A 13,218-nucleotide genomic window follows, 5' to 3' on the forward strand; every position below is an offset into this window, starting at 1 on the left:
TTCAGACACTTTCTAACCTTCTGATATTTACTCCCATATAAAGTTTGTGAGTCCCAGATAAATAGAAGACAGCCATTTTAAAGACACTTTAATTGTTTTCCTCAAGGTGCAATTTTTACACCTGACATAATCCATGCCTCACATCTGAGATAACAGCATTTCGTGGCTCCAGGCTTCTCCCAGAATAATTTCCGAAGCGCACTTCTGTCTTGTTACCTGCTGCCCTTTCCTTCCGGTGTGCGAGTGAAACAATAATGGTATAAGTTAATGCTACTGCCTCTAATTCTAGATTTAAACCACGGACACAGTACATAATCGTAATGTCTGTAGGTCAAAGATAGCACCCAGATTACCAATTAACTGAGACTGGGAAGCACAGGATGTTCGAGTAACACGCCAAGTTCAGGAAGCTGGCAGCTTTATCGGAGGTTTTGCTGTCGCCATTGTCTAAAGCTAGTCATGTTCTCAGTATAGCTCTAACTTTATAGATAGTTGTGAAATTCGGTTTCTAATTTAACAGAGCAGACTAATGTGCAGCTCTCTCTACAGAGCACGTCTTTGCCTTTGCTCACCCCCCTCTTCCAGGTGTGCTTTCCTTCTCTCTCTCTCTCTCTCTCTCTCTTCTGAGCTCCAAGGCCCTTCTTTTGCCTCAGTGACTTGTTCTCTGAGCCCAGTTCTTTGATGGCTCACTTCTGTATTTGTGACTGTCTAAGTCAACTTTCTCTTATGGTTTAATAAAATTAAAATAAAAAATAAAAATAGAGACTAATACTATATTTTATAGAGTCATGATAAAGCATGGTCAAATTTCCGAAGACTTGAAAAATGTGGTTACATAGGAAATTTGCAACATGAAGCAGAATTTCAGATGTACTTCAAAACAATAGGAAAGCTGACATTTTACTTAAAATTAGTACATACTATATATATGTATATGTATGTGTATATGTGTGTATGTGTGTATGTATGTATACCCCATACTCTTGTAGCTTTTATTTTCCTGATAAAATATTGGAATTTGTCTAGAGAAGCATAGGCATGTTTGACAGCATCTTAAATACCTTAAGTGTATAAAAGCCTTGAGAGGTAATCTTAAAAAGCAAACTAAGTAAACAAGAAGAACAGACAGAATCATGTTTTGATGGTTTCCAGATGGGAGGGGGTGTGGGGTAATGGGTGAAGAGGTGAGAGGATTAAGAAGTAAAAATAGGTACTTACAGAATAGTCATGGGGATGTAAAGGACAGTATAGGAAATGGAGTAGCCAAAGAACTTATATGGATGACCCATGGACATGAACAATGGTGGGGGGACTGCCTGAGGTAGTGGCTGGTGCTGGGTGGAGAGGGGAAAAGAGGGAAAAAATGGGACAACTGTAATAGCATTATCAATAAAATATAATTTCAAAAATAAAAGCCCTGAGAGCTAAAGAAACCATCTCTCTATTTTATTTTATTTTTTTAAGATTTTACTTTTTTAGAGAGAGAAGAAGGGAAGAATGAGAGGGAGAGAAGCATCAATGTGTGGTTGCCTCTCATATGTCCCACTTTGGGGACCTGGCCTGCAACCTGGGCATGTGCCCTGACTGGGAATCGAACCGCAATCCTTTGGTTTGCAGCCAAAGGATTGACTGTCCACTGAGCTACACCAGCCAGGCCACCATCACTCTATTTTATTTTACCAAAAATAGAGGTAGCGAAAATAGCTACCTGATTCTATGTAGACATATCTTGGACTGAATGAAAAACACATGAGAGCTTTCTTTTTCAAACACATACAATATTTTAATCACAGATATGGAAAGGTAAGTTAAATGGAATTTCATGATAAAACTATGACATCTTGAAACTGAGGGGAACATGCTTGCTTATGCAGAAATCTCATTTTGCCAGATATAATTACTTTGGTCTCAAAACCTTTCTTGATCCAAGATCTTTTGACTACCGGTTTTCAGTTAGGTTTAACCAATGGGAGAGCACTGGCAGACTATTAGCAAGCAGTCATCCACTTTTGGTGTTTTAGCTGCTGGGCATGGTTTCATTTTTTTGTATCTCCATCAGTACTAGGAATTGTATCAGTTCATGCTGATGGTGAGTTGAGGGTTGCCTCACAAGCATCAATTTTCTGTATCGAATCTAATCTTTGAAGCACCTGAGATAGTTTTGGTTTTTCTCACTGGATCCTGATACTCACTAAAAGTGTTTCGATGAGCAGGGCTAGACTCACACTACTTTGAAAAGTGTGTAACCTCTGTGTGTATGTGCATGTCTGTTGGGAGGACAAAGAGTTGTAGCACGTCTCTCTCGGCTGTTGTAAAGAAATGTTCTCGTGTTGTTCTTGGCTTTTAAAACAGGAGTAGAATTTGTTCTCAGTTTTGTTCCATCAAAATCTCTCATATTATTTGTCAGTTCCCATTATAAGCTTATGAAAACCATAGCTTTAAAAAAACCAGCTTTATTACGTACATGTGTGTATAAAGCCCTAGTCAAGTGTATTATGTATCATCACACTTAATCTTAACAACCAACCCAGAGTACATTTTAATTATAGTAACACGAAGAGGAAATAAAAGCTCAGAGACACTAATTAACTGCTGCCCAGGCTGCATGTGTAAAATATGGGAAGGGGGACGCATATTGGTTTTTTACTAGAAAACTGATGTTTTATTCTTGGGCTAATGGATGTATTTTTTATTGATATATTATATTAAAATCATTAAGAGTGATATTAATCTAAATGTGGGAACTTTGAAATGTTTGATAAACCTGTCTTTCAACAAACAGGTTTGTGTTCAGAGTTTAAACATAAATATTAGTGTCATTTGATCGTAAAATTTTGTTTCATTCCTAGATGCTAAAAATTTTCTGTTTTTGGACCTTGAATATAGATTTCTCAGTGATATCATTTAGGGGAAGATTAGAAAAGAATAACTGAGATTATTTGCCTTAAAATGTTTTGCACATGGTTTCTCTACTTAGAGTTGTATAACTTATGTAAATATTATTTTAAGTAATTCATTCATTTGCCAAATATGTCCTGTAGCATGTCTCAAGCAGTTATACAGCATGGAAAACACAGTATTATCTCTTCTACATAACTCATATTGCCTTAAGGTGACTCTGATGTTAGATGAGACATAGAGTGCTGTAACAACGTAGAAAAGACAACCTGGCCTGGTCTGGGGGTCATGGGATGCTTTCCTGGGAAAGCGATCTCAACATGAGACCTAAAGGAAGAGGAGGAGGTTCCCAAGCGAAAAAGACAAGAGATCAGTTACTTCTCGTCAGAGGAAATGACTTGTGAAAAGACTTGGAAGTAAGGAGATAATATGTGGTATATTTTCAAACTAAAATATTTTAGTTAGTTTCACTTTATGGTTGGATCATATAATATAAAAGCAAGAAATAAAGTTGGCTAAGCAGGAAGAGACAAGATCTTATTTAAGGCTTTGTAATATGTAAAAAAATATTTAGAATGAAGATATATTTTAAAGTTCAATGAAAATCCATCAGTGTATTGTAAAACAAGTGGATATTTTAAGATATCATTTTTGCATTATTATAGGGAGTGGACCCAGAGAGGAGCAAAAGTACACAGGTAGAACACAGAAACATGGTGCAGTTGTCCAACTTAGAGAAGGTAATGACCTGCTCCAGAGTGGTGATAGTAAAGAAGGAAAGATGTCAATTGGGTTAGACTGAAAGGCTCTGGTGATTAACTCAATGTGATTGGTGAGGGAGAATGATGAGTCCAAAGTGATTTTTAGTTTTGCTTAGATGACTGGCTGGTTGATGTTTTCTTAACTAAGATAAGGAATGTTAGAATTCAGGTAGCAATGAGAGTTTGAGATTAATAATCATAATTATAAGTAAAATAATGGTAATTATGGCCTTATGAGTCCATTAGTAGGTTTAGACTAAGGAGCTGAAAATCCAAATATTTTCAATATTGGTCATTTCTTTCAAAAATTTGTTTAGAAACAAAAGAATGTGTTAATCAAGTATTGAGATAAAATTCGGTTCTTGTTAGAGGTTCAAGGTGGATGATAGAAACATTGATTTAGATTATATATTTTTGCTAACAAATATATTTATACATTTTCTGTGGTGTACAGCTACCACTCTTAGATCAATATAGAGATGGAAATGGGACCTGTATGTTGGAGACTATGCAAATCTTCAGATTTTTTAAAAATAGCTCTTTATGCTGTCACTTGCTATGTATCAACACATATGCATAATGAATGCCATTTCACTTTACCCGTGCTAGCTAACATGTTTCCAAACAGTTTAACTGAGAACTTTATTTTTTAAAAGATTTTATTTATTTATTTTTAGAGAGAGAGGAAGGGAGGGGGAGAGAGAGGGAGAAAAATACCACTGTGTGGTTGCCTCTTACACACATGTTCAACTGAGGACCTGGCTCGCAACCCAGGAATGTGTCCTGATTGAAATCCAACCAGCAACCCTTTCTTCCCCAGGCTCAATGCACTGAGCCACACCAGCTGAGGCAACTCAGGACTTTAAAACCAAGTAAGGGTTAAACTTGCAGAAGCTTCAGGGTCAGCAAACCAAATCCCGATTTCTATTGTAAAGCCAAGGTAAATAAATTTTGGGGGTTTGGGAATAAGAAAAAAAGTTTAGTTTGTGTTTACACCAGGAAACATTTTAAAGGTGAAATAAATGCTATGCAATTCCATGTTGCAGAAGCTATAATAAGATTTTCTTACAGTTTTTCTTTGTCTTATTGATGTGTTTATTGAGATTTGCATTTAAAATGTTTTAAATGCTTTGCTACAAAGTAGCCTTAATCTAAAAGTCTATCAGTGGTTTGAGGCCTATAAAAATATGACTATTTCTATGTTATTTTGAAAAAATTGCTGCATTGAAAATGATGGAGTACAAACATTATCAAACCACCATCGATACAAAATACCTTGGCAAGTAAGGTACCCTTACTTTTCTTAGTACTGTTGTGCATTACAAAAATTCAATAACCTTCCCATAGCAGTTACTGGGTAGTCGATTTTTTAAATTTTAGACATTATATTAATGTTAGGGTGATTGCTCCAACTATTTCACACGTGAAAATAAATACACATCGGCAGTGATGTATTATTGAAAGGCAGGGTTGTGTAATGGATAAGAGCAGCAGGTATTTGAACCAGATTTCTTGGCTCAAATTCCAGCTCTTTCAGGTAATAGCTGTATCATCTTGAGCAAGCTACCAAGCCACTGGTTCTTTTGTTTCCTCATCAATGAAATGGAGATAATAGTAGTATTTACCTCACAGAGTCACTGTGAGTTAATTTATGTTAACTGCTTAGAATAGCACCAACGTATAGGAAGCACACAATAGATTATTAGCAATTTGTATAATCTTTATACTTGGAGCCACACATTTGCCTTTCAAGTATTGCATCTGTGCAGCTTCAAGATCCCAGGAGTCTTTCAGTTCTGGTGAGCATTGAAATTCACAAGAATAGCATTAGATACACTTGGCATCCATTTACTGAGAAGGCTATAGGACAGGAAGTACATCTCTCCAGGTAACATCAGGCTTTTCTCCACAGGAGTCCCAGCAGCAGTAGCCAGCATGGCACTTCTCACAGGGGTTGGGAAACTGTGTTTTCCCTAGGTGAGGGCCCAGGTGCAAGGAGATGAGATTCACATCATTGGGAATGAGGTTCACTCAACCTGATCCTCATGAGGTTCACTTATGCTTATCCTTAAGTATAATCTGATTATCATCAGATTATATCAAATTAAGGACTTGTGTCCAGAATATGGGATTTTAGGATAGTATAGTATAAGGAATTCTATTCTTCTGACATTATATAGATGAGAAACTTAGAAAATAAAATGGGAAAAACTAACATGTCTTTTTTCTCCAAAGTTTCTCTCAACTATCAATAATTAAAATAGGATTTTGATAAGGGTCTTCCCCCAGACATTCTGACTGGATATAGTTGTCAAGGCTTAAATCACAGAAATTACATATTGCTTTTTGTAAAAAGCTCCAGATGGTCTATGTACACTAGTCACATGGAGGAAAAGTTGGCATTTTATTGGGAAAAAGGAAATACCTCTTGCAGTTGTTAAACTCCTTTTCCTGTAACAAAGGATTGTTAAAATATCTCTAAAAAGGGTGGAGACTTTTGTCTGAAAACATTTTTAGAAGTGGGAAAATTTTTACTGTAGCTTTACCAAAATCACAGGATACATATCATAGAAAAGACATTGCAATAAAACAAACTATGTTTTCTGTATGACTCTCTCTTTTTTTTTTTAAAGATTTTATTTATTTATTTATCTTTAGAGGGGAAGGAGAGGGAGAGAAACATCAATGTATGGTTGCCTTTTGTGTGTCCCCTGCTGGGAGTTGGCCTGCAGGGAACCGGCCTGCAACCCAGGCATGTGCCCTGACTGGGAATCGAACCGCGATCCTCTGGTTCACAGGCCTGTGCTCAATCCACTGAGCTACGCCAGCCAGGGCTGTATGACTCTCTTTAGACGGTTATCATTTGGGTTGTTGGCAAATACATCTTGCAGTTAAAGTAAGAGCTAACTTACTGAACATAATACTTTATTTTCATTTAGGTTCTCAAAACAAACAAAAAAAAAACAAAAACAGAGGCAGAACTTCCCATGTGTTTGAATATCCAGGGGTGTCAAACTCATTTTCACTGGAGGCCACATCAGCCTCGTGGTTGCCTTCAAAGGGCCCAATATAATTTTAGGACTGTATAAATGTAACTACTCCTGGACAGTTAAGCAAGAGCTCGGTGCTGCCGCTGGGTAAAACAAGGTGGAGGGCCAGATTCGGCCCACGGGCCTTGTGTTTGCCACCTGTGAATTATAGACAATGTTGAGGAACCTACTGTGTTATTAATAGATCAACAAGCTCAGTTATTTTGAAACCACACCAGGTTGTAAGAATAAGCACAGGTCACTGACATAGGAAGGGTGGCTATCTTCCTGTGTAAGGATTTACCTAAGATACAGGCCTTTAAATTTGGTCAAAATCCTGTTTGAAAAGTTACTTAAAATCTTGCCCCCACCCCTTATGATAGGAGTTTGGGGGGATAGGAAACAGCTTAAATGTACGAAAATGCATATTTACACATTAACTTTAGGAGGTTTGAAGGCCTTAGAAGCCATTTTTATTTTCATCTGAAACCTTGATTAGGAACATTTCACATTGATCAGACAGGAGTGTCATGAATATTAAGGACAATGGCTCCTTCTGTGGTAAACATTTCAAGTTGCATTTGCCCAGAAGAATTTTCAGGTATTGAATGTAATTTTTAATGTAAAAAAATTGGGGGCCTGAGTTTTATAGTCTGATTATTTTACTCTATGGGTCCTTAGAGCATGTTAATATTCTTTTCTCACACAGGTGTGTTTGCAAAATTCAGAAAACTTTGTTTAATAACTTGAACACAGAGGCCCTAATGAGATGCATTACCCTACTCAAATTCACCTTTGGTTTCACAGAACACATTCTAGTAAATCCTTTTCTTGAGTGAGTTTTTATGGAAGTAGACCTGGATAAAAGGATATGCAAAATAAAATTATGCAGTTATTTTCTTTGAGTAAGTAGGAATCATTCCTGGGGCCTCCAGCTAAAGTCCCCACCAATCGCTTGGCTCGTCTGTGATCTGGCCAATAGCAGACAGCCCCACATCGAGCACACGTTGCTCTTAGACCCAAAGATCCTCATAGAATGTCTTCTATGCTTTCCTCGTGAAATAACAGTATTCTTGTAGAAATTGCCCTAACCTTCTGCAAAACTAGTCTTCATGCTTTCCTGGACAGATAATTTGTCCTGCATAATTTTATTTGTTTATTCATTCATTCATTTATTTATTTATTGTCACCCAGAGAAGTTTTACAATGGCCATTTAGGATTTTAAAAGAAAAGCACTTGTCAGAGACCAGCATAAAAGGACAAATACCTTATGATCTCACCTTTAACAGGAAGCTAAACAACAAAACAAACAAGCAAGCAAAATATGACCAAAGACACTGAAATAGAGAACAGGCTGACAGTGACCAGAGGGGAGAGGGGAGGGGATTTCAGGGGAAATAGGGGAGGGATTTAGAGGAACAAATATAAAGGATACATGGACAACAACAAGAAGGGTGGAAATAGGAGGGGGAGCCCCGGGGGTGGGGGTGGGATGGGATGGGAGTAATAGACAGAAAACTGTACTTGGAAAATAATTAAATAAATAAATAAAATCACAACATTGCTAACAGGGCTTTGCTGATTTGGTGAGGAAAGAAGATAATCCACTTCCCACAAGGCATGGGTTACACTGAACCATCCTCTCTGGAGCACTGGTTTGTACACACCACTGATATGAAAAAAATCAACAGGTAGGGAAGTACATGTAATCTATACATGATGAGATTAATAAGTCAAGAGGAGGACTAGAGAATGTAAGTTTTAAGGTAGGAGAGCTAAAGCTACTGGGGAAGCCCTGAATGCCAGCAGGCTCCTGGGAACCTCTTCTGTGGCAGACTTTATGGTGACAGCCAGTCCTGGGAGTAAACCAAATACTGTCATGTTCGAGAGAGAAAAACGTATCAAGTGTCCTCAGTATTATCCATGCTAACTCATGATTTAGAAAATGCTTTCTTCTTCTTATGGTGAGATTAGAAACAACTTCAGAATCAAAATGGGATCCAGGAGGTTTTTGAATGAAAATCACTAATTATTTAAAGTACAGATTTTAGCCTTCAATCTGTCTTAAAGTAATGTTAATGACAAAGTGTGTTATTCTGTTCAAGGTCTAGTTTCTTTTGATTCATGAACAGATTTGGAAGCACTAAGTGTCTTCTGAAATACACGAGTGCTTCATGAAAGCCTATTTAATGTTTGCAAATCATTTGTCATTCCCGTCACATGCACAGATTTTACATTTCTGGCTTCAGTACATAAAAAGACTTAAAGATGTGTAGTTGTCAGGTAGTACTGCCTTTCAAATTACATATTTTTGTTGTTGTCTTTTCAAAGAATTTCAGGCTTGGCATAAAATGGAGCTAATTATTTTTGTGTGTGTGGAAAGTAGCCAGCAAGACCACTGCCTTAGGCCCATAGCTGAGCTTACTACTTTTCTTCGCTCATGTAGTCTGTATGTGAGATGAGAGTCTGCAACCTGCAAAGGTAGAGTGCTCAGGCTGGGCAGCTCCTGATGGATTTTAGCGACTGCAGTGCTGGCGTTGAGTCTCGGCCCTGACAGCGCACATCACTAGGAGGCAACTGAGAAGGCATAGCTTGCTGTGTGAATAGGTTGTAGATGACAATCTGTCAAACTCAAATAATAGAAGATGCATTAGTTGTATAAAAATGAATCAAGGTGGCTTAGCTTAAGTTATTTTTGCAAGATCCTAGGAATAGTTCCCCATTTTTTCTGAGATTATTTTGTGGACAACCCAGGCAACATAACAATTAAAAACAGAATCATGTGAGAAAAGATTTCTTTTAGTAATATTATTAGTGTGTCTTCATAATTAAGCAATTTGTCAGTTCTCACAAGAAAAATGACATTTAATAATAATCAGCTGTTTATTAATCATTCTATTAGTTCTTTACCCATATTATTTAAATTTAATAAGTATTTTTTCCAATTTAATATCTGAGAAAACCATGGAAAAATAGCTAAATTTTTGCCCAAGTTACCAAATGGCAGGTTTGAAATTTAAACTCAACTTTGCTAAGCCTTGGCATTTTCTACTTTAACACATTGCATGATACGTTGAAAAGTTCTGTGCTTAATAAAGAGAATGTTTTAGGTAAGATTATTTGGGAGATACTCATGAAAGTAAGTGGTATACATGTATGTATATATTCATATGTGTTTATGCTATTTAGCTTAAACTATAAATTCCCTGAGAGGAAGTTTTTGGTTGTTGTTCTCATAAATTTACTTATACACAATACAGCTTGTATTGTGGAGAGTCATCTCTTAGAGAAAGGGCTCGGTACCAACTCCTGAAAACAGGGAGATCCATTACAAAGAGAGCAATGAGCCTATGGACCTGACAATATTATATAGAATTTATAGAATCCATTTCACTGAAAACCAAGAGAAATAAATTAATCTAACATATCATCTTAAAAGGTAAAATATGGATCTATTTATGCACAAGATAAACAGATAAATGCTCGAAGACAGATGTATAGATTGATGTAGATAATTACACACACACACACACACACACACACACACACACACATATATATATATATATATATATATATATATAAATGGGAATTAATTCATTTGTTTCTGGTACAAAAACAGTGAAACATTTCAGTTTCAATAATATTAAACCTCTTTAAATCCTGGTTTCACTCTTGAATTATATTTATTTTTTTCCCTACAGCTGGACAGTGTCACCTCCCTAATCCAAGCAGCCAAAAATTTAATGAATGCTGTAGTGCAAACAGTGAAAATGTCTTACATCGCCTCAACCAAGATCATCCGAATTCAGAGTCCTGCGGGGCCCCGACACCCCGTCGTGATGTGGAGAATGAAGGCTCCTGCAAAAAAGCCGTTGATTAAAAGAGAGAATCCAGAAGAAACATATGCAGCTGTCAGACGAGGCTCAGCAAAGAAACAAATCCACCCAGTGCAGGTCATGAGTGAATTTAGAGGAAGACATGTCTACTGAGACCAGTATTCTTCTCTAGTGCCTTTATTACAAAGTCCTGGCTACACACACTGTTTTCAGTTTATACTTGATTAGTACTGTCAGTTCATTAGCTTTTAGAATTTAATCCATAAGTAATGTAAAGCATTGCAGGCTGAACCAACATAAGCATATATGGGAAATCCATGTCATTGCCATCTCTGTAAACTTACTAAGTCATCAATATATGCTTGTTGGATGACTGAAAACTTCAGGTGCCATTCAGCCTTTTCCATCACCTTACATTTATTATCAAATGGACATAGGGAATTCAAGTATGTCTTATTCATCAGTAATAGCTTGATTGTATGCACCCTTTTACTTTTAAATCAAAAAACTGACATAAGAATTTGACTTGGTTTTCAATGAAAATAAGTGACTTTGTAATATATTTTCCTGTTAAATCTTTACCTGACCTGACTGACAGAGATGTGTGGTTCCTGCTATGGGGAGAAATAAATCTCTCCTTGTCTATACCCATTGTTAACTGATCAGGCTAACATCCATCAGAAACTAACTATGCTGGAGCAGTTAAGCTATGTCCTAGATTTTTAAGATCAGCCTCAATTATTAATGAAGTAATTTATTAACATTACAAACTTCCATTGATTTTTGATGCCAAAAGTGTGGTTTTTAGGGCCCCATTGTGTTTAGTAGTTTTGTACATTGAGAGTTGGTTTTTAGTGGGTTCATTATAATTCAGATATAGAGGAAGAGTTATTACCCGCTTGGTGAAATGGGACATCTAAATGTATCCCTCAGTGAATTATGCCTACAGAAGTGTAAGTAGCTCTGCATGACTCTAAAAATTCATTTTGATCAGCTTGCAATTATAATTAAAAGGAAAAGACCAGTTTGAGAAACATTTGGCATTGAGTAAAATATGAACTGTTTAAATTGTACCATTGAATTTTGAAGTAGAGTTAATGGCAATGAAGCTGGAATGAAGTTTAATAACATGATTTTAAATAAAAGTCATTGAGATTATTTTCTTTTTTAAACTGTGCTCACTATGCACACCCCCAGTCACTGTGCTCATCCCTAGCTGAGTTGGTAATGAACTTTATAATATTCTCAGGGTCTAGTGCATTGTTTTTCTCACTCTTTGTCTCTCTGTCTCTCCTGTGCTCTCTTTTTTATTCTTGGGAGGATTTAAATTTCAGTTTCACTTTTTCTCACACATATAGTTTCCATTCACAGAATTTTAAACATACATTCCCTATTCTACTTTTTAAAAATATTAGAACTATAATTGAACTTTGTGCAACACTGTCATTAATGAGTTAACAACCATATCATCTTTGTTTGACGAAGTAAACTTCACACATGCAGCACCAATTGATATTAAGAGACGAGTCTGAGTATAAGAATGTGCAAAACATAAAAACATATAAGAGTTGGAACATGATATGCATGGTATCTTGAGCAAAATGGTATGGGAAAAGTACTTATTTAGTAGGTTATTATTAATTGTGGGAAAATTTTAACTCCTTTTCATCCTAATTAATTATTTTATTCTTCTGAAATTTTGGGCTGCCCGGGCTCCACACATGGACTTCCTGGGAGATAAAAGCAATAAACTCCTCCCTGTTTTGAACTATGCACTGGCCGTCAGTAATTATTCTGGACACAGGACACTCTCTTAAAGAGAAAGCAGTGCAAAAAGGAATTAAGAAATTCAGAGAATGCTATGCTCCAGAACTAGCTAAATAAAGAAGGCAAAACAGGGAGTTTCTTTCATTGAAATATTGCCATGATTTTCTGCTCTAAGAGTAGACACTACAAGAGCAATTTTTATGACGTGTCCTTTTTTCAGATAAAAGTAAAAATTTATAATTTATTTGAGAAAATACATTTTTAAGACACCACTGTACATCTAGATGTACATCTTAGTTCCTAAATCCATAGGCTCAAGAATCATGGGTCCCATTTAAAAAATCAAATGTCCATTTCATCCTGCATCAGTTGTCTGTGGGTTGAAATTTAGAATGAATCATTAGATGTGGAAAGAATGGACATAACTTGAAATTATTCAATTACCAAATAACCTCTGTATCATTAAAAACATGACTCTTGACAGAAAATGAGATGTGAACAAGGCCTCCTCTTCAAAGTAGGTAGATTTCCAGCTTAGCTCAAAGTAAATAAAATTTAATTTAAAAAAATGAACTTGGAAAATATCCCAGGAGTAAAATCTGCTATAGAAATCAAAGATGTAATAAGAACAGGATGCACAGAGCTGAGAAAAGCATCTGTCCACCTGAGTGAATTTTTGGAGTTGGCAACTTTGGAAGATTTAGTCCAATTCAAATCTGCTAATGATGTAAGTACTTATACACGAGAAAAATTAACAGCAAAAATGCTAATACATCTTTGCATGATAAGCCTAGTTAAATGAATCTAATAAGTATGAATACATGAGATAGATTTATACTGAAGCACTGCTTCTATAGGGGTATGGTGGAGCTTTAATGAGGAGGATACCTTGGTGGTCCGTCTACACATCTTTTCAAATCACA

The 13,218-nt window shown here is 36.3% G+C and overlaps 1 protein-coding gene across 1 annotated transcript in view; it reads left to right on the top strand.

Annotated features, from left to right (window-relative positions):
* CTNNA3 (catenin alpha 3) overlaps nucleotides 1-12,758 on the top strand; it is a 1,522,505-nt gene extending 1,509,747 nt beyond the window's left edge. Inside the window, exon 18 of the mRNA XM_037062679.1 lies at nucleotides 10,394-12,758. Within this exon, the coding sequence (XP_036918574.1) occupies nucleotides 10,394-10,681 (288 nt within the window). The 3' untranslated portion in view covers nucleotides 10,682-12,758. The remainder of the gene's footprint in view (nucleotides 1-10,393) is intronic.
* The last annotated feature ends 460 nt before the right edge of the window (nucleotides 12,759-13,218 follow it).

Source organism: Sturnira hondurensis, unplaced genomic scaffold (assembly GCF_014824575.4).
Source record: "Sturnira hondurensis isolate 20B ecotype Veracruz unplaced genomic scaffold, ASM1482457v3 Scaffold0014302, whole genome shotgun sequence".
Classification (NCBI taxonomy): domain Eukaryota; kingdom Metazoa; phylum Chordata; class Mammalia; order Chiroptera; family Phyllostomidae; genus Sturnira; species Sturnira hondurensis.